The 22,505-nt window shown below is 37.4% G+C and overlaps 1 protein-coding gene across 6 annotated transcripts in view; it reads left to right on the forward strand.

Moving 5' to 3' along the window:
• Positions 1–19,864, forward strand: part of irak3 (interleukin-1 receptor-associated kinase 3) — a 30,502-nt gene extending 10,638 nt beyond the window's left edge. For 3 of the 6 annotated variants that reach the window (XM_048548734.2, XM_048548735.2, XM_048548736.2), the window contains exons 4-12: positions 3,564–3,770; positions 5,357–5,517; positions 8,995–9,068; positions 9,158–9,272; positions 9,395–9,504; positions 10,968–11,151; positions 14,784–14,846; positions 15,168–15,326; positions 15,417–19,864. In XM_048548734.2, coding sequence (XP_048404691.1) covers positions 3,564–3,770; positions 5,357–5,517; positions 8,995–9,068; positions 9,158–9,272; positions 9,395–9,504; positions 10,968–11,151; positions 14,784–14,846; positions 15,168–15,326; positions 15,417–15,461 — 1,118 coding nt within the window. In that variant the 3' untranslated portion in view covers positions 15,462–19,864. Of the gene's footprint in view, positions 1–3,563; positions 3,771–5,356; positions 5,518–8,994; positions 9,069–9,157; positions 9,273–9,394; positions 9,505–10,967; positions 11,152–14,244; positions 14,697–14,783; positions 14,847–15,167; positions 15,327–15,416 lie in introns of those variants that run through there. The other 3 variants (XR_009446890.1, XR_009446889.1, XM_059652453.1) reach the window with 3 other exon arrangements.
• Positions 19,865–22,505: the final 2,641 nt, after the last annotated feature.

The raw sequence follows: 22,505 nt of genomic DNA on the forward strand, positions 1-22,505 counted from the left end.
AATGAGCTATCACAATCCAGTGTGTTAATGACCAGAAAAACTTAAGTTTTTTTTTCAGTGCAGACTGTTTATTGTCCTCTTGTCAGACCATTATTTGAAAGTTTAAAAATGAAACAAGTGATTATGAAAAGCAGGGCAAAGAACATGTCACTGCTATGGCCTACGCTAACATGGATATCACTTTCAAAAGCTACTGCTTCTTATGATAGGAAAATCCAGAAAAAACATGTTGCTTTGCAAATGTCAAGACATAACCCATGCAATATACGGCTAACAAAACTGCCTGGATGACCTCCAGTGTATCTGAGCTGAAGATTGATAAATTGGACAGACCATACCAGTGAAAGAAAAGGGAATTTGTCATATATAGAGATAGCTGCCCCAAGATGCTGATGTTGCTAGTCTTGACAGTCCAGCTGACACTGTTACCTTCTAACACCATGGCAGACATTCAGCCAATGTAAGAGTGTCTAGGACCTGAAGACACTTTTCTAATGGTAGTCGATCTCACAGGCTATTGAGGCAATCTCTAAGAGGTAGCAGCGCAATTCAAATGTTATAGATGCCATCTTCATGGTGAAGGCATGGAAAATAGTGATGGAAGCCACAGTCATTAATGCTCCGTGCTGGGTTCAAATGGGATATGAATGTGGAAATTGCCAAGGAATGAGCAGGAGAAATTTAATGCCCCAACTAACCCAAGACTGGGTCTTTTTATTTACCTGCAGGAGACTGTGATGGAAGTTCTAGCAAAGACAGTGTAGGAAATGTATCCCACAGTGGAACACACCATTTGCTGCACAATGGAACTGACAGATGAGCTGTTTGTAGATGCAGTATGTCTTTTAACTGAGGAGGCCCATAACCCTGAAGAGTCTGAGTATCTACTTACTCACTCGTCTGTTACTGGGCGAAGCCACAAAGACTGTATAGATGCTGTGGTATTTTGCACTGCAGCACAAAAACCAAAAAAAATTTTGACTGCATTGACTATATGCTAGAATATCTCTCAAAGTTTTTCCAGACCCGACTCCCTGCGAGCAAATTGAAAATAGTCATTTTCCACATTTACTACTTTACCTGTTTTCATTTGGGATTTTCTTGACATAGAACATGTTTATAGGCAAAGTGGGTTACAAAAGGACTTTCATAGCTATCATGCAACACAAATTTTGGGTAGAACCCCAGCAATTCTACTCCTCGTGGTTTCATGGTTTTTCTCGTTCCTATTTTTGTCTCTCCTTTTCTGCCAGGTTTCTTTTCTTTACTGTGATATACTATGGTATAAATAGAATGGGACAAATTTTTAGCAGCATTGTTATCTGAAAGAAAGCAGTATCGGTGCTACCAACTCATCAAACTTTTCAGTACTTCACTTGTAGAAAATGGATTAAATTTTAAATAGGGTTGCAAGAAGCTATTATTATTTTTACATGCTCATAATGTGTGCTAGATATCCTGAGTTCATTACTTTGGCAATTAATTGCAAAAAAATTACAACTAATTATAAAAAACAATCCAAACTCAAAGTGGAATTGATAGATGAACTGAGTAACATTTTAACCTAAAATAATCTCAAAAGTATGAATAACTTGACATTGTAAAGTTAATTAACTTTACATCAAATTTTTGAATTGGCAATGTTAGTAGTTGCAAATCATTGACACTTGAAGTTCACAGGAATGTTTGTGATGTGATACTGCAACTGCATCAAGAAATAATCAATTGTAGTACTGCCAAACCAAAAGCAGTGGTGGTCGTCTTACAATCTAATAAATAATTAATTGTCCTTCATCTATACTTGTAATGAATAAATGTGGAAGCATAGGTTGTGAATGATGATGGACAATTAAACAGCTCACTGGAGGAGGAGGCTCCACAAATATTCCCATCCTCAATGACAGAAGAGCCTAGCACAACAGTGCAAAGACAATGCTGAAGCATTCGCAGCAATCTTCAGCCAGAAATGTTGAACCGATGATCTATCTCAGCCTCTTCCACTGGTTCCCAGCATTACAAATACCAGTCTTGAGCCAACATCCTGGGGTTATCAGTCACCAGAATCTCAACTGGACTCACCACATTATCACAGTGGCTACAAGAGCAGGCCAGAAGCTAGGAATCCTGCAGTGAGTAACTCACCTCCTGGCTCCTCAAAGCCTGTCCACCATCTACAAGGCACAAGTCAGAATGTGATGGAATACTCCCCCTTGCCTGGGTGAGTGCAGCCCCAACAACACTCGAAGCTTGACACTATCCAGGATAAAGCCGTCCCCTTGTTTGGCACTATGTCCACAAGCATCCACACTCTCTACTACTGACACTCAGTAGCAGCAGTGTCTACAAGATAAGCTATAGAAATTCACCAGAGATCGTCAGCCAGCACCTTCCTAACCTGTGACCACTTACATCTAGAAGGACAAGGGCAGCAGACATATGGGAACACCAACAACTCCAAATCCCCCTCCAAGCTACTCACCATCCTGACTTCGAAGTATATCTCCATTCCTTCACTGTCGCTGGGTGAAAATCTTGGAATTCCCTCCCCAATGGCATTGTGGGTCAGCCTACAGCAGGTGGACTGTAGCAGTTCAAGAAGGCAGCACACCACCACCTTCTCAAATGCAACTAGGGAGGGACAAGAAATGCTGGCCAGCCAGCAACACCGACGTCCTACAAATGAATAGGGGAAACAATCCTACTTGGTGACAGAAATGTGCTGTGGAATCTTACAAATGTGGTTTCTTAGTATCCCTGCAGTGTGGAAACAGGCCCTTCAGTCCAACACATCCACACTAACCCTTAGAGAATCCCACCCAGAATCATCCTCCTATAACCCACCTAATTTACTCATTCCTGAAGACTATGGGCAATTTAGTGTGGCCAGTCCACCTAGCCTGCATATCTTTGGACTGTGGGAGGAAAGCGGAGCACCCAGAGGAAACCCATGTAGACACTGGGAGTATGTGCAAACTCCACACAGACAGCTGCCCAAGGTTGTAACCCAGGCCATTGGCACTGTGAGGCAGCAGTGCTAAAAACTGAGCCACCGTGCCGCCCATATGGTTTCCCCTCATTTTCAGCAACACCCCGCCCCCACCTGAAACCTCATATTTGTGTTCCGTGTCTTTTGTTGTGACAGTCATAAGGCACAACCACCCTGGAAATTTATATTCAAATGCAAAATACTGCAGATGCTGGAAATCTGATAATAATAAGAAAACAATATGGAAAATACAGTAGGTCAGAATGCTTCTCTCATAGACAGAGTTAAATATTTAACTTCACTTATCTTTCATCAGAACAGATTAACTCTTTCTCTTTATGGATGCTGCCTGAGCTGAGTTTTTCTAGCTTTTAGTCATTATTGAAAATTTTATTCCCTAACTTGTTACAGTCAATATTCATGGGAGATGAAATAATGAGGCCTTTTTTTTGTTGTTTTAACTATCCATGTATCATTATTTCTAAAAGAGAAGAGGGGGTTATTTAGTGGAAGATAATAGCATGACCTAAAGACTTTATTTAATGCTTTGTTGACTTTGATTTATGATTTTACTTAGCAGATAAAGTACCATTGGCTATACCACCTGATTTATTAGCTGGAAAAAATGATAACCCTATCTGTGACTCAGCCTATAAGCCAATGCTACAGGTCTCTAATAATGAACATACCCACCACTATCCAGACAGCAGCACTGAGAAAGAAACTGCCTTACTGGCAAACAGTTCGGTGCCACCATGTCCATCTTATGATTGTTCAGAAACATGTAAGTCAGTTGTTTTTGCAGCATTGTGTGTCTGACATATGAACTATGTGTCTAAAGATTTCAAAGTAAATTTTAATTGTCATGCCAAAGAATTTGCAGAACTTTAAATGGAATACCAAGCACCAAAGAATTGATAAGATTACTTGTTTCAAAATCGGATATGTAATAGCCCTGTTTTTGACTTGGATCGAATACATATGCTGGACAATCATTATCCATAACATACTTTTGATACCAAGCAATCTGCTTCATAGCCATTGACTTGTAATACTCTCTTTTCGGGTGTTATTTAACCCTAGCAGTATTTTGCCAAATACATATTTATACACTTAATGTTTGACTCCATTTTAACATTTGGTGAATTAGAAATGTGGTGGCTTATTTCGGCATCTCGTAAAAAAAATTAGCCTCATTATTCTCGTGAACTAAAATGCTACTCTGGTTAAATTCTTGCCAGTAGAGAATGTTTCTGTTCAACCTACTAACAATAATTTTGAAACAAGTTTACCAGTGACAAATAATAGTTATCACTGCTGAATTTCTGATAGAAGTTAAGAAAATTACAGCTGTCATTTTACATTTGCAAACCAGATTGTTGCTGACCCTTGCAAATGTAAAATCCCATGTGGTGATGTTGTATTGTGAACCTGTACTGTGGTAGTGGATAGATGCCAAAATTGGCAGATTTTTAACACAAAATGATTAACAAGCAGTGAGTTTGGTATCAACCAATTGAGCAGAATGTTGCACTAGCCATGTAGTTGGTAAGGGCTCTTGGCACAGTGGTAGGGTCCATACCACTGAGACAGGAGGCTTGGACTCAAGCCCCACCTGTTCCAGAGGTATGTACAGTAGCATCTCTGAACAGTTTGTTTTAAGGAAGAAGAAACATAATTTGGTTTGGTAAGGTAGCTGAGAATGGGAATTCCACTTTAATTAAACTGCAGTGAAAAAGCAAGAAGGAACAGAATGCGCATCCAGAGGAATAAGGGACACCTCCACCCTCATTTGTGTCTTTTTGCTTGGTTTCCACAACCCACCGACCCACCACTTCAAAGCCTGCATGAGTGTCCAATCCCTCCCCAACTATCAATGTAATTTGTAGGCCTCCTTGCAGCCCCAGCCATACCCATTACTGAGTTCTATGACATTAGAACTGCCAACCAATCCAATTTGCTAGGAGATCTCGGAAATATTTTTGTCTACTGTTATCACTGTGGAGTGGCCTTTTTTCATTTTCAGGCAATTCATGGGGTGGTGGGAAAGTGACTATAAAATTCTCTCCAGTGTTTTACAACAATATATAATGGTGCCAAACTCAAGTCATTTTATACGTTTTGAAAATGTTTTTGAAATTTTTTTCTAAAATGTCTGTTTAAAATAAGCAATTGTTTGTAAGAAAGCATGTCCTTTGAGTGCTAAGATGAATATCAAAATTAATATTAAACATTTATATGTAGAGCTGATATCTTGTACAAAGTTCAAATATGAAATTCAGGAAACAAAATTTAATAGATTTTTTAAAAACATGATAATTATTCTATCATTTTGGTAGTTTAATAACATGTTCTGAATTTTTTTTTCAGGTCTTCACAATTTCAACTATTATGAATTGATGCAGAGGACTGGTAACTTTGATGAGCGTCCAGTATCACTTGGTGGTAGTAAGATTGGAGAGGGGGGTTTTGGAGTTGTGTACAGAGGCTACATAAATAACAGGATAGTGGCTGTGAAAACATTGACAGCAGTGAGTATTAATTTATAATGTATAAGTGAGCTGCAAGCATTTTTTTATTTTCTGTTATATATTATTTTTTATACGAAACTAAGCTGTGTGTTGATTTAGACATCTTGCTGATTGGTAATTCAAGAAAAAAAATGGAATTGTGCAAGAAATCTGTACAGTTTAATTACAGTGCGGGAAGTGTGGATTTAAGATGATGGAAAAAAGAACTAGAAGTAACATGAGGAATACCTTTTCTAACAGTGATTAGATTCAGGAACACATTATCTGAGAATATGTTGGAAACAGATTCCGTTTTGGTTTTCAATTGGGAAATGGATAATTTTCTGAAGTGAAGAGAAAAATTACTGAGGTATGGGGAGAGGCAAAGGAATGGGACTAGCTGAGTTGCTCTTACAGTGAACTAACATGGATACAACAGACCATATAGCTGCCTCCTGCCTTGCATTAATTATTATGCTGTGGGGCTGAATTTTGAATTGTATTGTGCTTCCATCCATCTTCCCTGACCCCACCCCACACCTCAACCATTACCCGCCCCTCACCACCCCATACGCACACGCGCACACACCCTGACTAGAAGATTTGTCAAATGACAGCCCACTTAAAAAGCCCTGTGGCCACTATATGCTCAACGACCTGTTAATTAACTAAGGGCAAGACTTTTGTTTCATTCTTTCAAGGGATATGGGTGTCACCAGCAAAGCTGGCAATTACTTTTCATCACTTATTTCTTTGAGAAAGTGAAGATGAACCAGCTGTTTGAATTCTTGCAGCCTGACAATGAGGATAAATGGATTTACAATGCTTAGAAAGGGATGGTCAGACACTGAACAAATTCATAAGAGACTGTCCATGTACTTTGAACAAAAATTTAGTACACACTAAATTTAATAATCACAAACAATGTTCCATGACACGAGAACTATTTGAAATGGTCTTACAGGTATCAGAAATAAAGATTTAACTATTTAACTTCAACAACATCTCTCTGTCTCTTCTCTGCTTTTACCCTCCCTCTGCCCCTCAGTCCCTCCCTCCCTCTATTTTGCTTTCTTTTTCACCCCCACCCTCCCTACAAAGATGCTGGCAGAGAGCTGTAAAATCTATTCTTTTGATTCTAATTATCAATGCATGCAACCTTGCCTCAACAGTGAATTGTCTTACCTCTTAATCATGGTCATGAGTTCAAATTCCACTCCTTTATTCTTTATAGGTCAGCACTTAAATATAGTTCTAGGGAGTATTGTCAGACATTATGTCTTTTAGATGAGATACTGTAATGGAAATTCTTAAGTTTCATAGAAAGAAAATTCTCTATTGGGAAACTAAAGAAGCTCTGAAATTAGAGCTAGGCATTCCAGGAGTAAAATAGGGAAGCATGTTTTCATTCAAAGGTCATGAAGTATATTTTTCTCCCTTGTATAAATAACAAGTTGCTTAATAAATGATGTTTGCAAGCTTGAGATGGACAGATTTTAGTCGGTATACTTATCAAAAACTGTGGAGTCGAGTTAAAGTACAGATCAGGCACAATAAATCTGAATAGCTGAACAGTGTTGAGGGGCTGACAGGCTCTGTTTGATGCAAAGAATAGGAAGTATTTCACAGTTGCCCAACTGGTCATACATCACTTGAGTAGCTAGTGTTTCCTAGTACTGTTTGATTCGTTTGAGAATTAGAAAATTTACTTCTGGTGGACCATATTATGACATTCCAGAAAGTATTAGATAACTCATTTAAACATATGATTTTTCAGCATATATGCAAAAAGAAGTTGCTATGTGATTATGTCGTGCTTCACTGATCACTGTTTCTCCCTTAGTCACCCTCTGCACATGGGTTTGTAAGTGTTGCAAGCCATATCAATTTTTAGCCTGAACTAAAAAGAATTTGAGAATAGGCAGTTAAATTGGAAATGTTGTGGTCATGTCAAGATGTTAATTAGCCAATTTTTTTTAATTATTAGATTATGACAGTGCTTCCTTTCCACCTCTCTTCAAGATCTTATATAGATTTTAGCACTTGGTTATAATATTCAAACATAGAATTTACAGAACCAATTTTAAACTGTTGGACTTGGCTTGTCTATTGCTGCTATACCACACAGAACAAGACAGTTAGAATTCAGATCACCTCTGCGTTAGAATACAAGAACTAGGAATGGATACTTCAGCCCCTTCAATCCGCTCTGCCATGAAATATGATCACGGATGATCTAATCTTGGCCTCAACTCCACTAACCTGCCCACTCTCATAAGTATTAAGTAAAAATCTATCTAACTCTTCCTCAAATTTACTCAATGTCCTAGCATCTGCCTCAGTATGGATTAGTGAATTCCGTAGATTCACTGATAATGGGAACTGCAGATGCTGGAGAATCCAGGATAACAAAGTGTGGAGCTGGATGAACACAGCAGGCCAAGCAGCATCTTGTGCTCCTGAGATGCTGCTTGGCCTGCTGTGTTCATCCAGCTCCACACTTTGTTATCTTCCATAGATTCACAACCCTTTTGAGAGAAGTAACTTCTCATTTCTGTTTTAAATCTGCTACTCCTTATCCTAAAACTAAGACTTCTCGTTCTAGATTGCCCCACAACCAGAAGCACCCTCTCTCTAAGTCACTTTGTCAATTCCCTTTAGCATCTTGTATATCTCAATTAGATCTTCTCTCATTTATCTAAACCCTGGAGAGTATAGGCTTAGACTGTTCAATGTAGCTTCATAAGACAAACACCTCACCTGTGGAATCATGCTAGTAAATCTCCTCTAAACTGCCTGCAGAGCAACTACAGTACAAGTAAAACTGTACAGTTGTGACACTTCTATACTTTTATTCTCTATTCCTTTAGTAATAAATGCCAAAATTCTCTTTGCCTTCCTTATCACCTACTGTACCTGCTCACTAGTTTTGTGATTCGAGCACCCAGATCCCTCTATACCAAAGCACGCTGAAGTTTCTCTCCATTTAGATAATAAGATGCCTTTCTAATCGGACCAAAATGGACAACCAGCTGCTGAATTTTAGCCCATTCACCTAACCTATCTATATCTATTTGTAAATTTCTTATTTCTTCATTGCAGTTTACTTTCCTACCTATTTTAGTATTATCTTCAAATTTGGCTGCAGTAGCTTCTATCCTTGTATCTAAATTATTAGTAAAGATTGTAATTAGTTGGGCTTAAGGACTGAACCCTATGCTTCATCTTGCCAAATGGATAAAGTCCCATTTATCCCGACAGTCTGCTTTCCGTTAGTTTGCTGATCCTCTAGCCAAGCTAATAAATTATCTCTAACCATAAATATACTTTCTATTGCATTATTTATAAACAACCATGAAAAGGATTTATACTATGCCATCAAAATTTCCCAAAGCAGTTCACATAATTCAGCACCAAGTAACATTTGTTATTAAATGACTTGTATATTTTAATCAGTTATTATAAAACTCAGCATTTAATTATATTTTTTATGTTTAGGCACTGGATCAGCATAATGTCAGCATCGGGGAGCTGAAACTTCAGTTCAGTCAAGAAATTAAAACTTTGGCTAAGTATGTAGAGCTTTTAGAAGTAGCTTACACTAATAATTCTAAAGTATATTATTTAATCTAATGATAACCATAATGTGACCTATTTATAGATTGAAAAATGAAAACCTGGTTGAGTTACTTGGCTTTTCTAATGATGGAGAACATCCCTGCCTGGTATATGCTTACATGTCTAATGGATCATTGCTGGATAGATTGGCATGTCTGGTAGGTACAAGTATATTCCGTAAAAGTCAAAATGTGGTTTTATTTATTTTAAAGAACTTTTTAAACAGAATTTTATAATATTCTCTTTACTATTAAGTTAATTAATTCCAAAACTTTTTCAGGATAACACAGCTCCACTTTCTTGGAATGAACGATGCAGTATTGCTGTAGGTACAGCAAATGGATTAAAATATTTACATGAAAATAATCATATCCATCGTGATGTTAAAAGGTAAAGAATATCTTTTAAATGTTTCTACTCCTTCTTTGCACTTCATATATTGTACTCGGGATATATAATTTGAGTACTGCTGAGAATAGACATGTTTTGTTGAAAAGTTTTAACCCTTGCATTCATCAGGATGTTTCACAAGAAATACCAAAGTAAACAAACTCTCCTCTCTACCTATCTTGTTTTCTCCCCATCTTTGGTACGCCTCCCCCTCTCTCCCTATTTATTCTGCGTCACTCTCCCCATCCCCCTCTCTGAAGAAGGGTCTGGGCCTGAAACATCAGCTTTGTGCTCCTGAGATGCTGTTTGGCCTGCTGTGTTCATCCAGCTCCACACTTTGTTACCTCCCATTATCAATGGTGAGAGGGGAGTGCTAATTAGTTTATATTGTTAGAAATGTTTCCATGGAGAACGCAACAGTTAACTGCAAACCCTGTTTGAATTTTAAACAAGGCAAGTTGACTTAGCCAAAAATATATTTTCCCTACCACGTAAATGAATAATGTGATATGTGAATTTCAGTACCAGTGTGATGCTAGGTGAGTATAAAATACAACTCAAAGACTGACTGATCATATCAAGCAGAATTGTCGTTTCACTGTTTTGCCACAAGCAAAGTATTGACTGTTCCTAATCAGGCTGCACTTGGAAAACTCTCAACTGTGTCCAACATTAGATATGATTCCACTATTCAATGACACAAGCTACATAAACCTGAGTCTGTGAAGAATTTTGTTAATAACCAGTTTAGGATTGAGTAATAGGGTATGCTTGCATATCCTGGGAACTACATATTAATGTACAGGGCCACATACTTTGCAGACAGGAAGAATATGTACATTCACTGTATTTGTATGAGATTCTCATGTTGATTTATCAGAACAATACATTGATTAGAGTCAACCTGCTTTGTTTAAAATGTAAACAAAGTTTGGCAGTTAACTGTCAATTATCATTAAATGATCCATTTTCCATGGCAACACTTGTCTACATTCAAAAGCCATTGCTAACCAATCAGCACTCTCCACACATACAGTATCATTCTTGTTCTCCCTTTGCTATTTCTTGCAAATTGTCCTGATGAATGTAAGATGAATTTTTTTTTTGCAGCAATACTCCAGTTCTGTACTAAGAATGAGTTCTAATTCTAGTAATCCTACATTATATAAAAGTCAAAGATTATTGATTATTAGAACACTTGCATTACAGTGGATTCTTTCATTCATCTAGTTGACACTCTACTAAAGATTGTAGGGAAAAAATATATAATTTTAACAATAAATTTTCAGCATTGAAGCTTCCATTTCATATTTCTTTCTTAGACAAAGTATTTAATATAATACAATGAACATGGAATATGAACTAAGAAGCTGGTATAACATACACAAATGCCAAGACCGCAACCTGTCTTTACATACAGTTTAGCTCCTTAAAGATGATATGCTGGTCGCTTTGTTTTTCAGTGCAAACATCTTGTTGGATGGTCTGTTTGTTCCTAAGATTTCAGACTTTGGTCTTACTCGAGCATCGTCACATTTAATGCAAACAATGTTGACTGAGAAAATTGTTGGCACAACTGCATACATGGCACCAGAGGCAATGCGTGGGGAAATTACTCCAAAGTCAGATGTTTTTAGCTTTGGCATAGTAAGTAATATTGATATTTCTCCAGAGATTGAATGAGTCAACTTTCCTTCAGTTAGCAAAACTGTTAGAGTATACGTCTCAGAAAACTGAAGTTATTTATAAATTTTAAATGTATATGAATAGATTTTCCCTTGCCCTTCACTGAGGGCCTTTGGCAGGCTGTTGGGGCAGTCATAACCCTCAACCCAGGAATTTGGGCTGGAGTTCCATCCTAAATAAATTCTGGAAAAATTCAGGAAACCCACACGTTCTATCTGTGTTAATTTTATATTCACTCAATAGTGACTACTGTCACAAAGTAAACATGGAGTTTTAGAACCACACTCGATTTAAGTTACAACAAAAGGACTGAGGGGTACCAGTGGCATTGTAATAATGTCACTGAACTAATCATCCAGAGACCCAGGCTAATGTTCTGCAAACATAGGTTTGAATCCTACCATGGCAGACAGTGAACCTTGAATTCAGGAATTAAAAATAAGCTAGCCTGATAGTGACTATATAACCACTGTTCATTGTGTCATTTAAAAAAAACCAGTTCACGAATGTCCTTTAGGGAAGGAAATCTGTCATCCTTTTCCAATACGTGTGACTCCAATCTCTCAGCAGCGTGGTTGACTCTTAACTGCCCTCTGGGCAATTACAGATGGGCAGTACCTGCTGTCCTCGTCAGTGACACCTATATCCCATGAAAAAATGGAGAAAACGATCAAACTGACTGTGGTGAATTATACCTTGTACTCCATACTGCACTTAACCCAATTATCAACAACATCCTCTTCTACTCCTTTCATCTTTTGTTACTGGATCACTCTTGCTTATTTTCAACCACACCCATCTGATCATACAATTGTACAATCCAAGCACTTGTTTCTTTTCCCACTGCTGCATTGTTACCTCTGGAGATCTCCAAAGATCAAATTTTGGGTTGTCCTCTTCCTTATCTACAGCTGACCCTTTGCTGTGTTATTCACACACATAGGGTCAGCACACTAATGAGCTCTGAGCTTTAATCATCTTAAGACTGACTGTAATTTGTTCCAATTGAACATTGAGAAGTCTGAAGCAATTATACTCATCCTTAGTACAAATTTAGTACACTTGTCATTTTGACCATGCCTCAGGCTAAACCTGATTATTTGCAATTCTGCTATCATGTTCAATCTTGAGCTGAAGTTCCAGCTCCATTTACTCATCATGAAAAAGACCACAATTTCTGCTGTTTCTGCTCCTACTTTTGCCTTCCTGCTCCAAAAATCCTCAACTGTATTCATCTCCACATTCCACTAGTTCACTGTAGTCGTCACTTTTCCATCTCCTGGCTGTTGGGAATCACAATTGTAATTGCCTTGGAATGTAGAACTAGGTGTAGGCAATTCATCTCCTCTACCTTACTGTGCTGTTTTAGATCATAGCTGTCATCCATCTCTCAATTTTCCCATGTCCCCATATTGTTAGATTTCAGTTTAATAACATCAATTGGACTCTGTCTTGAACGTACTTAATTACTGGAAGTCCACATCACTTTGAGTTACAGAATTTCTGTGGCAAGTGGAAAAAGTTCCAAGTCCTCTCAATGCTAAATTGTTTGACTTTAATTCTGAGACCGTGTTACCTGGTTGTGTGCACAACAACCGGAGGAAATATCTTTACTGTATCTACTCTGTCTGTCCCTCTTAAGAATTTTGTAAGTTTCTATGAGGTCATGTCTCATTATGATTTGGTTGTTGGAGGTCAGCCAACTCAGCTGTGATGCTCCCCACTTGCCTGGATGAGTGCATTTCCAACAACACTCAGGAGCATGAATTCTGAAGTCAGCAGTTAACGTAAACAGCTTCCAGTAGGCTCTAAGGAATACTCACTTATTTCTTATAACTGGGATTCTTTTCTCAAACCATTCAATAAATCTTGAACTGGAGAATTACTAGAAAGCAACCAAAAACTCTGTCCTGTAGCTTTCACAGCCAGACTGCTTATTGCCCAAAACCCAGAATAAACCAATTTGAAGTATGGTTTTCCATATTTTTCAATGTTTTGTGTTTGACAGGTCAGCACTGTTCCACCTTTGATTGACCCATTCAACATCCAACAGTTGCCAGTTCTTGACTATAACACATCATGGTGTTGAAGTGTCTTTTATTCTTAAAACAATTACTAACCTGTGACTAACTTTCAGGGTCAGTTCTCATAAGAAAATATCAGTTTGTTTGCTCTTTTATCTTAAAAAAAAAACTAAAATCAAGCTGTTATTTAAAGTTTACATCTCAAATTCAGCTCTCGGTTCCAAATCAAAAATAAAAATCACAATAATGAATGTCTCAACACATGTTCTTGCCCACTCCCTCTGACTGTTTAAATCCCTTTTAAACGTCTTTGTATTCTTTTCACAAATTACGTAGTTTTACAGTATACAATTGGTCCCCACATCCAGATCATTGATATGGGTTGTGATCAGTTAGGGGTCTAAGCACTCATCTTTGTGGTCCACTAGTCAATCCTGCCAACCTGGAGAATGACCTGTTAATTTCTATTCTCTGCTTTCTGCCAGTTAACCATTCCTCAGTCAGTGCTAGTATTACTATTGATTCTATGCACTTTAGTCCTGTGTATTAACGTGTGTGTCACTTTTTATCGAAAGCTTTCTGAAAATCCAAATACATCACACCCACTAGTCCCCTCTTATTGACTATCAGTAACATCCACAAGAAAGTTATCGGGTTTATCAGATTTGACTTTCAATTCATAAATCTGTGTTGACTCTGCTGAGTCAGGCAATTGTTTTCTATATCCAGTAATCACATCCTTTATAATAGATTTTAGTATTTGCCCTGGTGTTGCTAACAAGTCTGTAATTCCTCATTTTCTCCCTTTAAACAGAGGGGTTACATTTGCAACTTTCCAATTTGAAAGCACCATTGCAGAATTAGAATTTTTAAAAGATAACCAACATATCCACCATCTCTATCACCATCTGTTTCAATACATGCCAATCATGAGATTCTGAGATTTGTAATTTTTCCAATGCTCATTTTTTAATATTAAATGTCTTTTTCTTCTTTTTCTCAACCTATATAAAAACTGAATATTCTTTAGTTTTAAGTTCGCAGTCTTGATCTACATTCTGGACCAAAAACAGAAGTTACTGGAAAAACTCAGCAGGTCTGGCAGCATCTGTGAAGAAAAGAATCTGAGTTAATGTTTTTGATCTGGTGACCCTCCCTCTACATTCTGGAACTTCCTCTGTTAACCCTTTCTTGTCTCTATCTCATGCTTTAAGTCTGCATGTAAAATCCAAGTTTTTAGACACCGCTGCTCTACCTTTTTTGATTACTCTTCTGTGGACACACCAAAGCGTTTCAGTTTTGCCACTCGTTGGGTGTTCCCTAAATAGGCACCCTGTCTGATTGCGGGACTTGGCAACAGGAAGAGGTAGAACTGACTGATGAAGGCTGTCACCATGAACCCCCTCTTACCAGGGATCACACTTTCAGGCTAAATATGATCAGACATCCTCCTCCCAAGTGGAATTTCAGATTCACTGACAGGTATTGTGAGCTGTTGTAGTTTTAAAATATTCAGGATAACTTGTGAAACATATGAATAACTATTCTGTTTCTCTTGTTGCACCATAGGTCTTATTAGAATTAATAACAGGACTTCCACCAGTTGATGAATCTCGTGAACCACAATTACTGGTAATGCAACATTCTCATATATACATTTGTGGAACGGAACTAAGTATCAATGCGACTGACATCTAGCTGGCGAAGACTTAACAAGTTTCAGTCCTCCCTCAACTATCTCTTTGTCTCTTCCCCTTTAGCCTAAGATATCAGATTTAACAACAAAAGTACACTGTCAAAAAATGAATTAATTTTAGGATTTAGATCTCTTGATCAATCATTGAATTTTGTAATCAATGAAATACAATGTTTATAAGCATCAAATTTGGTTTCTTTACTGAGAAGTTTGCCAGATGAGTTCTGATTTTTCTAACTTTACCTTTAATACTAAAGTTTGATATCAAAGAAGAAATTGAAGATGAAGAAATGTCTATTGAGGATTACACTGATAAAAAGATGCAGGACTGGGACTCTGTGACAATTGACAAAATGTACTTAACTGCAAGTCAGTGTTTAAATGAAAAGAAGAATAAGAGACCAGATATTAAAAAGGTTTGTACATTGTTATATTTATTCTATTTACAATTATATAAATGTTTTAAATATTTATTTTTAATGCAATATTTTTAATATTGTTTACAGGTATATAATTCATTGCAAGAGATCTCTTCAGTTGCTTCAGAATGAGATGAAGTCTGGACTCTCTGATGCAAGACACAACAAATGTTATTGAGAATACAGTAGAAAGTTTGGATCTCTGATAGCCACATTATTCTGGTCAGTGTTATTTGAATGTGAGATGAGGTATCTTAAATTGGACATAGGTGACTGAAAATAGGAAACTCACCACCTTGTGTCTGTTCTGCCATTTGATACAATTGTGGTCAATCAGGTTGTAGTCTTTGTTGTACTTCCCTGTCTACCTCTCATAAATATATCTAGTGTCTATCTAGCTCTTCCTTAAACTCAAATGTCCCTGCCTCTACTGCCTTATTGGGAAGGAAGGCGATGAGATCTTTTTCCTAAGACTGAGACTTGTTATTATTAAACTATATCTCTTGGTTCTTGTGTCCTGAAGGAAACATCCTCCCTGTACCTACCCTGTCAAGCCCCCTCAAATATTATGTGTCTTATAAGTTCACATCTCATTCTTCTAAATTCTAATTGGTATAAAATCTATCATCATAAAATAAGCCCTTCATCCCAGGAATGAGTCGAATTAAAAACTGAGAAAGATGAATTGGCCTTCCAGGAACTGCTTCTAATGGAATTTCATTTTTTTTTAATAAGCGAACCAAAATTGTCAAATAGTTCTATAGCTGGCTCTGTACAGTTGCAATAAAACTTACCTTTTATTTGCCATAATGCTTGCAATAAATTCCAGCATTCCATTTGCTTTCCTAACCATTTGCGTGTTTACATACTAACATTGAATTTCACATATCAGGACACCCAGTTCCCTCCGGGTTTTGCAAGCTCCCTCTATTCAAACCCTGCTTTTGTATTCATCCTGCCACAGTGGACAAGTTCCGGTTTTTGACATTGCGTTCAGTCTGCCAGGTTTTTGCTCACTTACTCATTTATGTATCTTTGCAGACTCTCTACCAACTGTCAACAGCTTGCCTCCTTTGGTGTCATCAGCAAATGTAACAACTATACAATTAATATTTTTGTCCACTTTGTTGTAAATTGTTGGGGATCCAACACTGCATCATGTGACATTCCACCAATTGCTGTTTGCCAATCCAAAAGGTGCATTTATTCCCTATTGGTGATCAATCCTTTATCCAGAACGTAAGAACTCAGAGCAGTGAGAGGCACCTCAACCCCTTGAGCTTGCTCCATAATTTGATATAAAAAAGCTAATCTCACCGCAGCCTCAACTCCATTTTTCTGCTCACTCCCAATGATCCCTTAACCCATTAACTCAATACTAATTGAAAGTCTGCCTTCATCTCTGTCTTGACCTTTTAAAACTGTGACTTCACATTCTAGATTGCCCCACAAGTGAAAGCATCTGCTCTACATCTACTTTGCTGATCCCCTTCAGCATCTAATAGATCTCAATTAAATCTCCTCAACCTTGTAAGTTCTGGCGAGTACAGGCTTAAACTGCTCAATCTCTCCTTATATGACAAGCCTTTCATCTCTGGAATTAATGCAATTCGGAGAAGGTTCATTGTCTCCAATGCAGTTATGTTTTTTCTCAAGTATCTGTGTTAGTGTGTTAGCCCCCAATATCATAGATTCTTACCTTGTGGGATAACCTTTGATGCAGAACCTTGTGTCTTTTGCAAATGTAAGTGCACCAAATCTACAGGGTCCCCCTTATCCATTTTGTTTCCTTCAAAAAAAATGCTAATAATTAAACATGATATCACCTTCACAAAGCTTTATTGATTCTGCCTTAACACATTATAGCTGCTACTTAGAAAGTAACCTCATCATTGTGGATTTTCACAATTTCCCTAAGACAGATGTTAGGCTAACTAGTGTACAGTTGCCAGCTTTCTGTCTCCTTGCTTTTGTGTATAAAGGTGTAAATGTAATTTGCAATCCTTTTGGTTTCCTTTCTGAATTTAACGGATTTTGCAAGATCATGAATACCTTAACTACCTTTGCAAACACATCTTTTAAGACCTTAGGATGGAGGCCATCTGTTCTGGGGTATTACTCAGGCTTTAAATCCCAATAGTTTTCCCACCACATTTTTTTCCCGGTGATGTTGATTGTTTTGATGTCTTCCCTCCCTTTCTTTGTGTTAGTATCTTTTGGAAACTTTGTCTTCTACATTGAAGACAGACACAAAATATCTATTAAATTCCCCTAACTTTGCAGAGAAAGAACAGCAGTTTTAGTAAAACTCTTCCTTTAAGTACATGTAGAAACTCTTACCTTTTGTTTATATATTACAGGCTACCTTTTTCCTCATACTTTTTTTTAAGCTATTCTTTGGTCACCTTTTAAGAACTAGCAATCTTCTGATCCTTACAGATTTGTACAGTTTTTCTTTTGATTTTACGTAATCCTTAACTTCCTCATTTAGCCACAGATGATGTCTCTTGCTTTCTCATTAGGATAAATCTTTACTGATAGTTATTAGAAGTCTTAAATCTCTAATATCATATTTTAATATATTTTCCCAGTTCAGTTCAGCCAAATCTGCCTTCATAGATATTTCTTAATCAACCTGTTCAGGCACGTTATGACATACTCTGGAACAGGTGGGACTTGAAGCCAGGCCTTTTTGACGGATTAACATAAACTTCAATAGGGATTTGGTCAGTCAGTTTAAATAAAACTAAGGAGTGAATATGATAAATGAAGTAAAGGCAGGTAAATCGAATCAAGGTACAAATGAAATATAAATTTTGTATGAAATAAGAATTACAGAATGGGCTTGGCTGAATTGCTTGCACGTGTATATATTGGAAATATTTCTGTAATCCTTCCATAAAATATGAAAAATATTTTAACTAAGTGGGCCCCAGCTCAAAGGTAAAATACCGTAGATACTGGAAACCTGCAATAAACACTAAAATGTTGCAAATCAGTTCGACAGTAGCTGGGAAGTGGTGGTAGTGTACCCATGCATTTTTTAGTCAATTTTCTTCTAAGCAGTCAAGGTTGTGAATTTGGAAGTGCAGTCAAAGGTATGTTGGCAAGTTGCTGCAGTGTATCTTGATTTCGATACACTGCATCAATGGTGGGGTGAATGAATATTTAACATAGCAGATTGAGTGTCATTGAAGTTTTTCTTTAAATGGTGTTGATCTTGACTGTTAGAGACTTGTTCATCCAAGGGAGTGAAGATGTATTCCATCACAGATTTGTGCCTTTTACATGAGTAACAGACTATTGTGAGTCAGAAGATGAGTTACTTAGCGCAGAATTTCCAACCATTGACTGCTATTGTAACCACATGATTTTTTACAGCTAAGTATGTGGGCATTGCTAACTTCTAGGCTGTTGATAGTGAAAGGTCTTTTTCTTCAGTCTTTGTACTTGCATTAATGCTCTTCTTGGGCTAATTTTTTAGATTCCCAATTTAAATATTTCTAACCAGTGTACTCAAGCTTGATTCTCTGCTTTTTAGATGAGTCAGTTTTGGTTGTCTGTTTATCGTCTGAGGTTGATTTTTTTTTGTTTCCGATAATTACTTATAAACTTCACAGCTGCTCTTGGTCGCCAAACGGTATTTATAATCAATTTAGTTACAATTTTGCAGAGAACGAGAGTCCAAAGCAAAAATAGTTTTCACAGGCGTATCAATCTCTTATGAATTGCGCTTTTCACCCTTTCACACAATGTAAATGAGATGTCGATGATAACCTGGTTGTGTTATCTTTGCATTATGGGTTCTTCTATCCATTGAGAGTAAATGTCAAAGCATGTTACTTAAAACTAATAGTCAAATTTGTTTACAATCCAATATAATTACAGAGAAGGGACACAGCAAGTTAGTAGTAATAAAGTACTATAACTATTTTTGTAATAACACCTCACTAAGCTGCTAAGAAATTAAAATGAAGTTTGATTATTGTGATCATTGCATGATAAATCTATCCATTACACATTGATTTTAACGTTCCTTCCACGGAGCATTACCAAAAATATTTCAACCACGTGGATACAAATACTATTTTGACAGCCTACTGTACAACTTAGATTCCTAGTTCTAGAACTGACTGATCAGTGCTTTTCTAATAGAAATCTGACTTTTCTTAGACTCACATGTTGTTGCTGAAAATATATTTGCAACTACTCAACTTACCAACTTTTCCTGATGAATTAGCAAGCATATTTTAATGCTATTGTATTTTTGAATGTAGCCATTTGCAAGCCTAAATACTGATTTAATCTGTGCGTAGAAAGTTATTCATGCCTTATTATGAGCTTAAGTATAATTTAGAATTTACAACATTGAGAGAATTGTGGTGTTGATTAGCAAAATATTTATTTCATTGACATTGTGTTGGATTAAAGATTGCATATGTGCCAGGTTATTTGCAATGTAAAGTGCAACAGTTTTTTGGTCTATAAAGTCATGATGGTCATGTATACGAGCTTCCATTTATTTTATAATACAAGACTGAATATTTGGTCTGTGAAATTTTTTTTATTTTACGATTTTAAAACCAATTTCTACACCAACATTTTTTTTCAACTGTTAAAAAGTAAGATGGATAAAATTGATGGTATTTAATGCACCACTACATTTTACAGCTAATTAAATGTTGAGTCAAAGTATAATTTTATCCCTTATCAATCCTAATTACATTTTCTATTTAGTCAGCCACTATAAAAGATTAACCACAATTCAAATAAGACTCATTTTCCAACAAGAGGATTTTCATTATAAATACTGCATGAAATATTGCACAACCAGCAAACTCTTTATTAGATTATGCTAAATGCTGCTTCAAAATTGTGAAAAGCAAAGGACATGCAAATGTGAAAACATAAAATCACAGACTAATATTTTAGTCAAAAGTCTGTTACCTTCTACTTGAGTTATGATTTTGAGGGACTGATAGAATTGATTTGATCATAATGGAATAAAGCAACAATCAACAGCACTAAAGAATTCAATGAGTCCACTAATATTTATTGTAATATTACAAACTCTTATACATTCCCATTTTCAGTACTCTGATTTGCTATCTGAGTTCTGAGTGACTGAATAAATTTTCGCATAGCCAGTTTGTATGACTTCATTGTATGGACCTTCCTTGTCTTCATCACAACCATTGGTGGTCCAGGTAACCTCAACATCCTCGCTTCACAAGTAACTTAGACTTCTTTTACAATACCAGTGGGTGATCAGTTTCACCCTGTCCATTTAATCTATTGGCAAAAATTTTGTCAAGTGTTTACATATTTCTGCATCTACTTGAATGTTTTCACCTGGGTGTGCACCTAGACAAAGCCCCCATTTACCATGACTAATCCACCTACTTTGCATATCCCTGGACACTAGGACAATTTTGCATTGCCAATCCATCTAACTTGTACATCTTTGGACTGTGGGAGGAAACTCGAACACTTAGATACTGGTGCAGATACTGGGAGAACATGCAAACTTGCCACAGGAATTGAACCCAGATCTTGTGAGGAAGCAGTACTAAAACAGTGAGCCACTGTGCCTCCCCTTTTTATTGGCATTTTTTTAAAAAAATCCCAAGCAAGTATTTGGTGCAATCAATAAGGGAATGAGAAAATAGATTAGTTTGTTGGGAATGAAAAAAATCACAGAAGTTGGAATAAGCTTTTTTGGGGGGGGGGGGGGGGGGAAGAGATCCAGGATGTTGACAAGCAGCAGTAAGTGTACTCCACTATAGCTTCAAGGCAAAATAGCATGGAGGTAGAATGTATTTGTACCCTTGGCCCTTTCAGTGATAGCACCTTCCAAACATGTGCCCTTTCTGAGGCATCCTGCTGAATTAGTGCAGTCTATCTTGTAGGTAGTGCACTTGCTGCAACTGAGCATTGGTGTTGAAGGGAGTAAATGTACATGCGGGTGAATGGGGTGCCTATCAAGGGGCTGCTTGTCCTGACTGGTTTCAAGCTTCATCACTGCTGGGAGCTGTATCCACCAAGGCAAATGGAGAATCTTTCATAACAATCCCAAATTGTGCCTTTTAATTGTTGGACAGACGTTAGCAAGTCAGATGATGAGTTCTTGCTGCAGGATTCCTAGCCTTTGACTTGTCATTAGCACAATATCTAGACGATTGGTGCAGTCTAGTTTCTGGTAAAACAAACGCCCAAGATGTAGTTAATGTTGGATTAGAAGCTTTGCAATGAACAGCAGGTGGTGATGATTAGTATCTTTCGTTGAAGGTGGTCACACAAATGGCAGGCAATGTTAGTTTCTTGTTGCCAGCCCAACTATGAATGTTGACTGATTCTTGCTGCATGTGGACACAAGCTGCTTTAGTATGAAAAGTGGTAATTGATGCTGGACATTAAGAACTGCACAATGAACATTGCCACTTTTGGCCTTGTCATGAAAGCACAACCATTGCTTGAGCAACTCAAAATGATTGGATATGAATTATGTACCGATGGTGAAAATCAACTGAGGAGGTTATTGCAAGTAGCACTTTTAAAAATACTGTTTATGACCCTATCCATCACTTATCTGACATTTGAGAGTTGACTGGGCATGAATGAGGTCAGAAAGGAACTGTCTTGTTTTTGTGGACAGAACATATGGGCAATTTTGCAATGCCATAAAGATGGTAGCGTTGCAGATACAGTGGAACAGCTTAGCTGGTCATGTGTCTAGTTCAGAATAATTGCCTTCATAATCTGCAGTGACTTGGCAAGTCTTGGTTTCATTATGGATTGAATCAAACTGGTGGAAGACAGGTCTTTGATACACGGGGGGGGGGGGGGGGGGTGGCGGCCAACATGGCTCAGGAGGCTTCCCCTGGTAGCACTCTGAACCTGCTATTGCTGCAGGGAAATCATCTTCAAAGAATACCATCAGCAAGGGCTACAGGGAGAGTGCAGGGAAGTGGAGTTGAAATGCCCATCAGCCATGATTTAAGTGGTGGATTGGACGTGATGGGCCAAATGGCCTTACTTCCACTCCTATGTCTTATGGTCTATTGACACAGAATTAACACAAAACCTCAAAAACAATATACATTTTTCAAATTATTTAGTTCCTACTGGAACACAGTTCACAGTCTATAAACTGATGACAGGATTACCCTTTGATGG

The sequence above is a fragment of the Stegostoma tigrinum genome, chromosome 18, assembly GCF_030684315.1.
Source record: "Stegostoma tigrinum isolate sSteTig4 chromosome 18, sSteTig4.hap1, whole genome shotgun sequence".
In the NCBI taxonomy this organism is placed as follows: domain Eukaryota; kingdom Metazoa; phylum Chordata; class Chondrichthyes; order Orectolobiformes; family Stegostomatidae; genus Stegostoma; species Stegostoma tigrinum.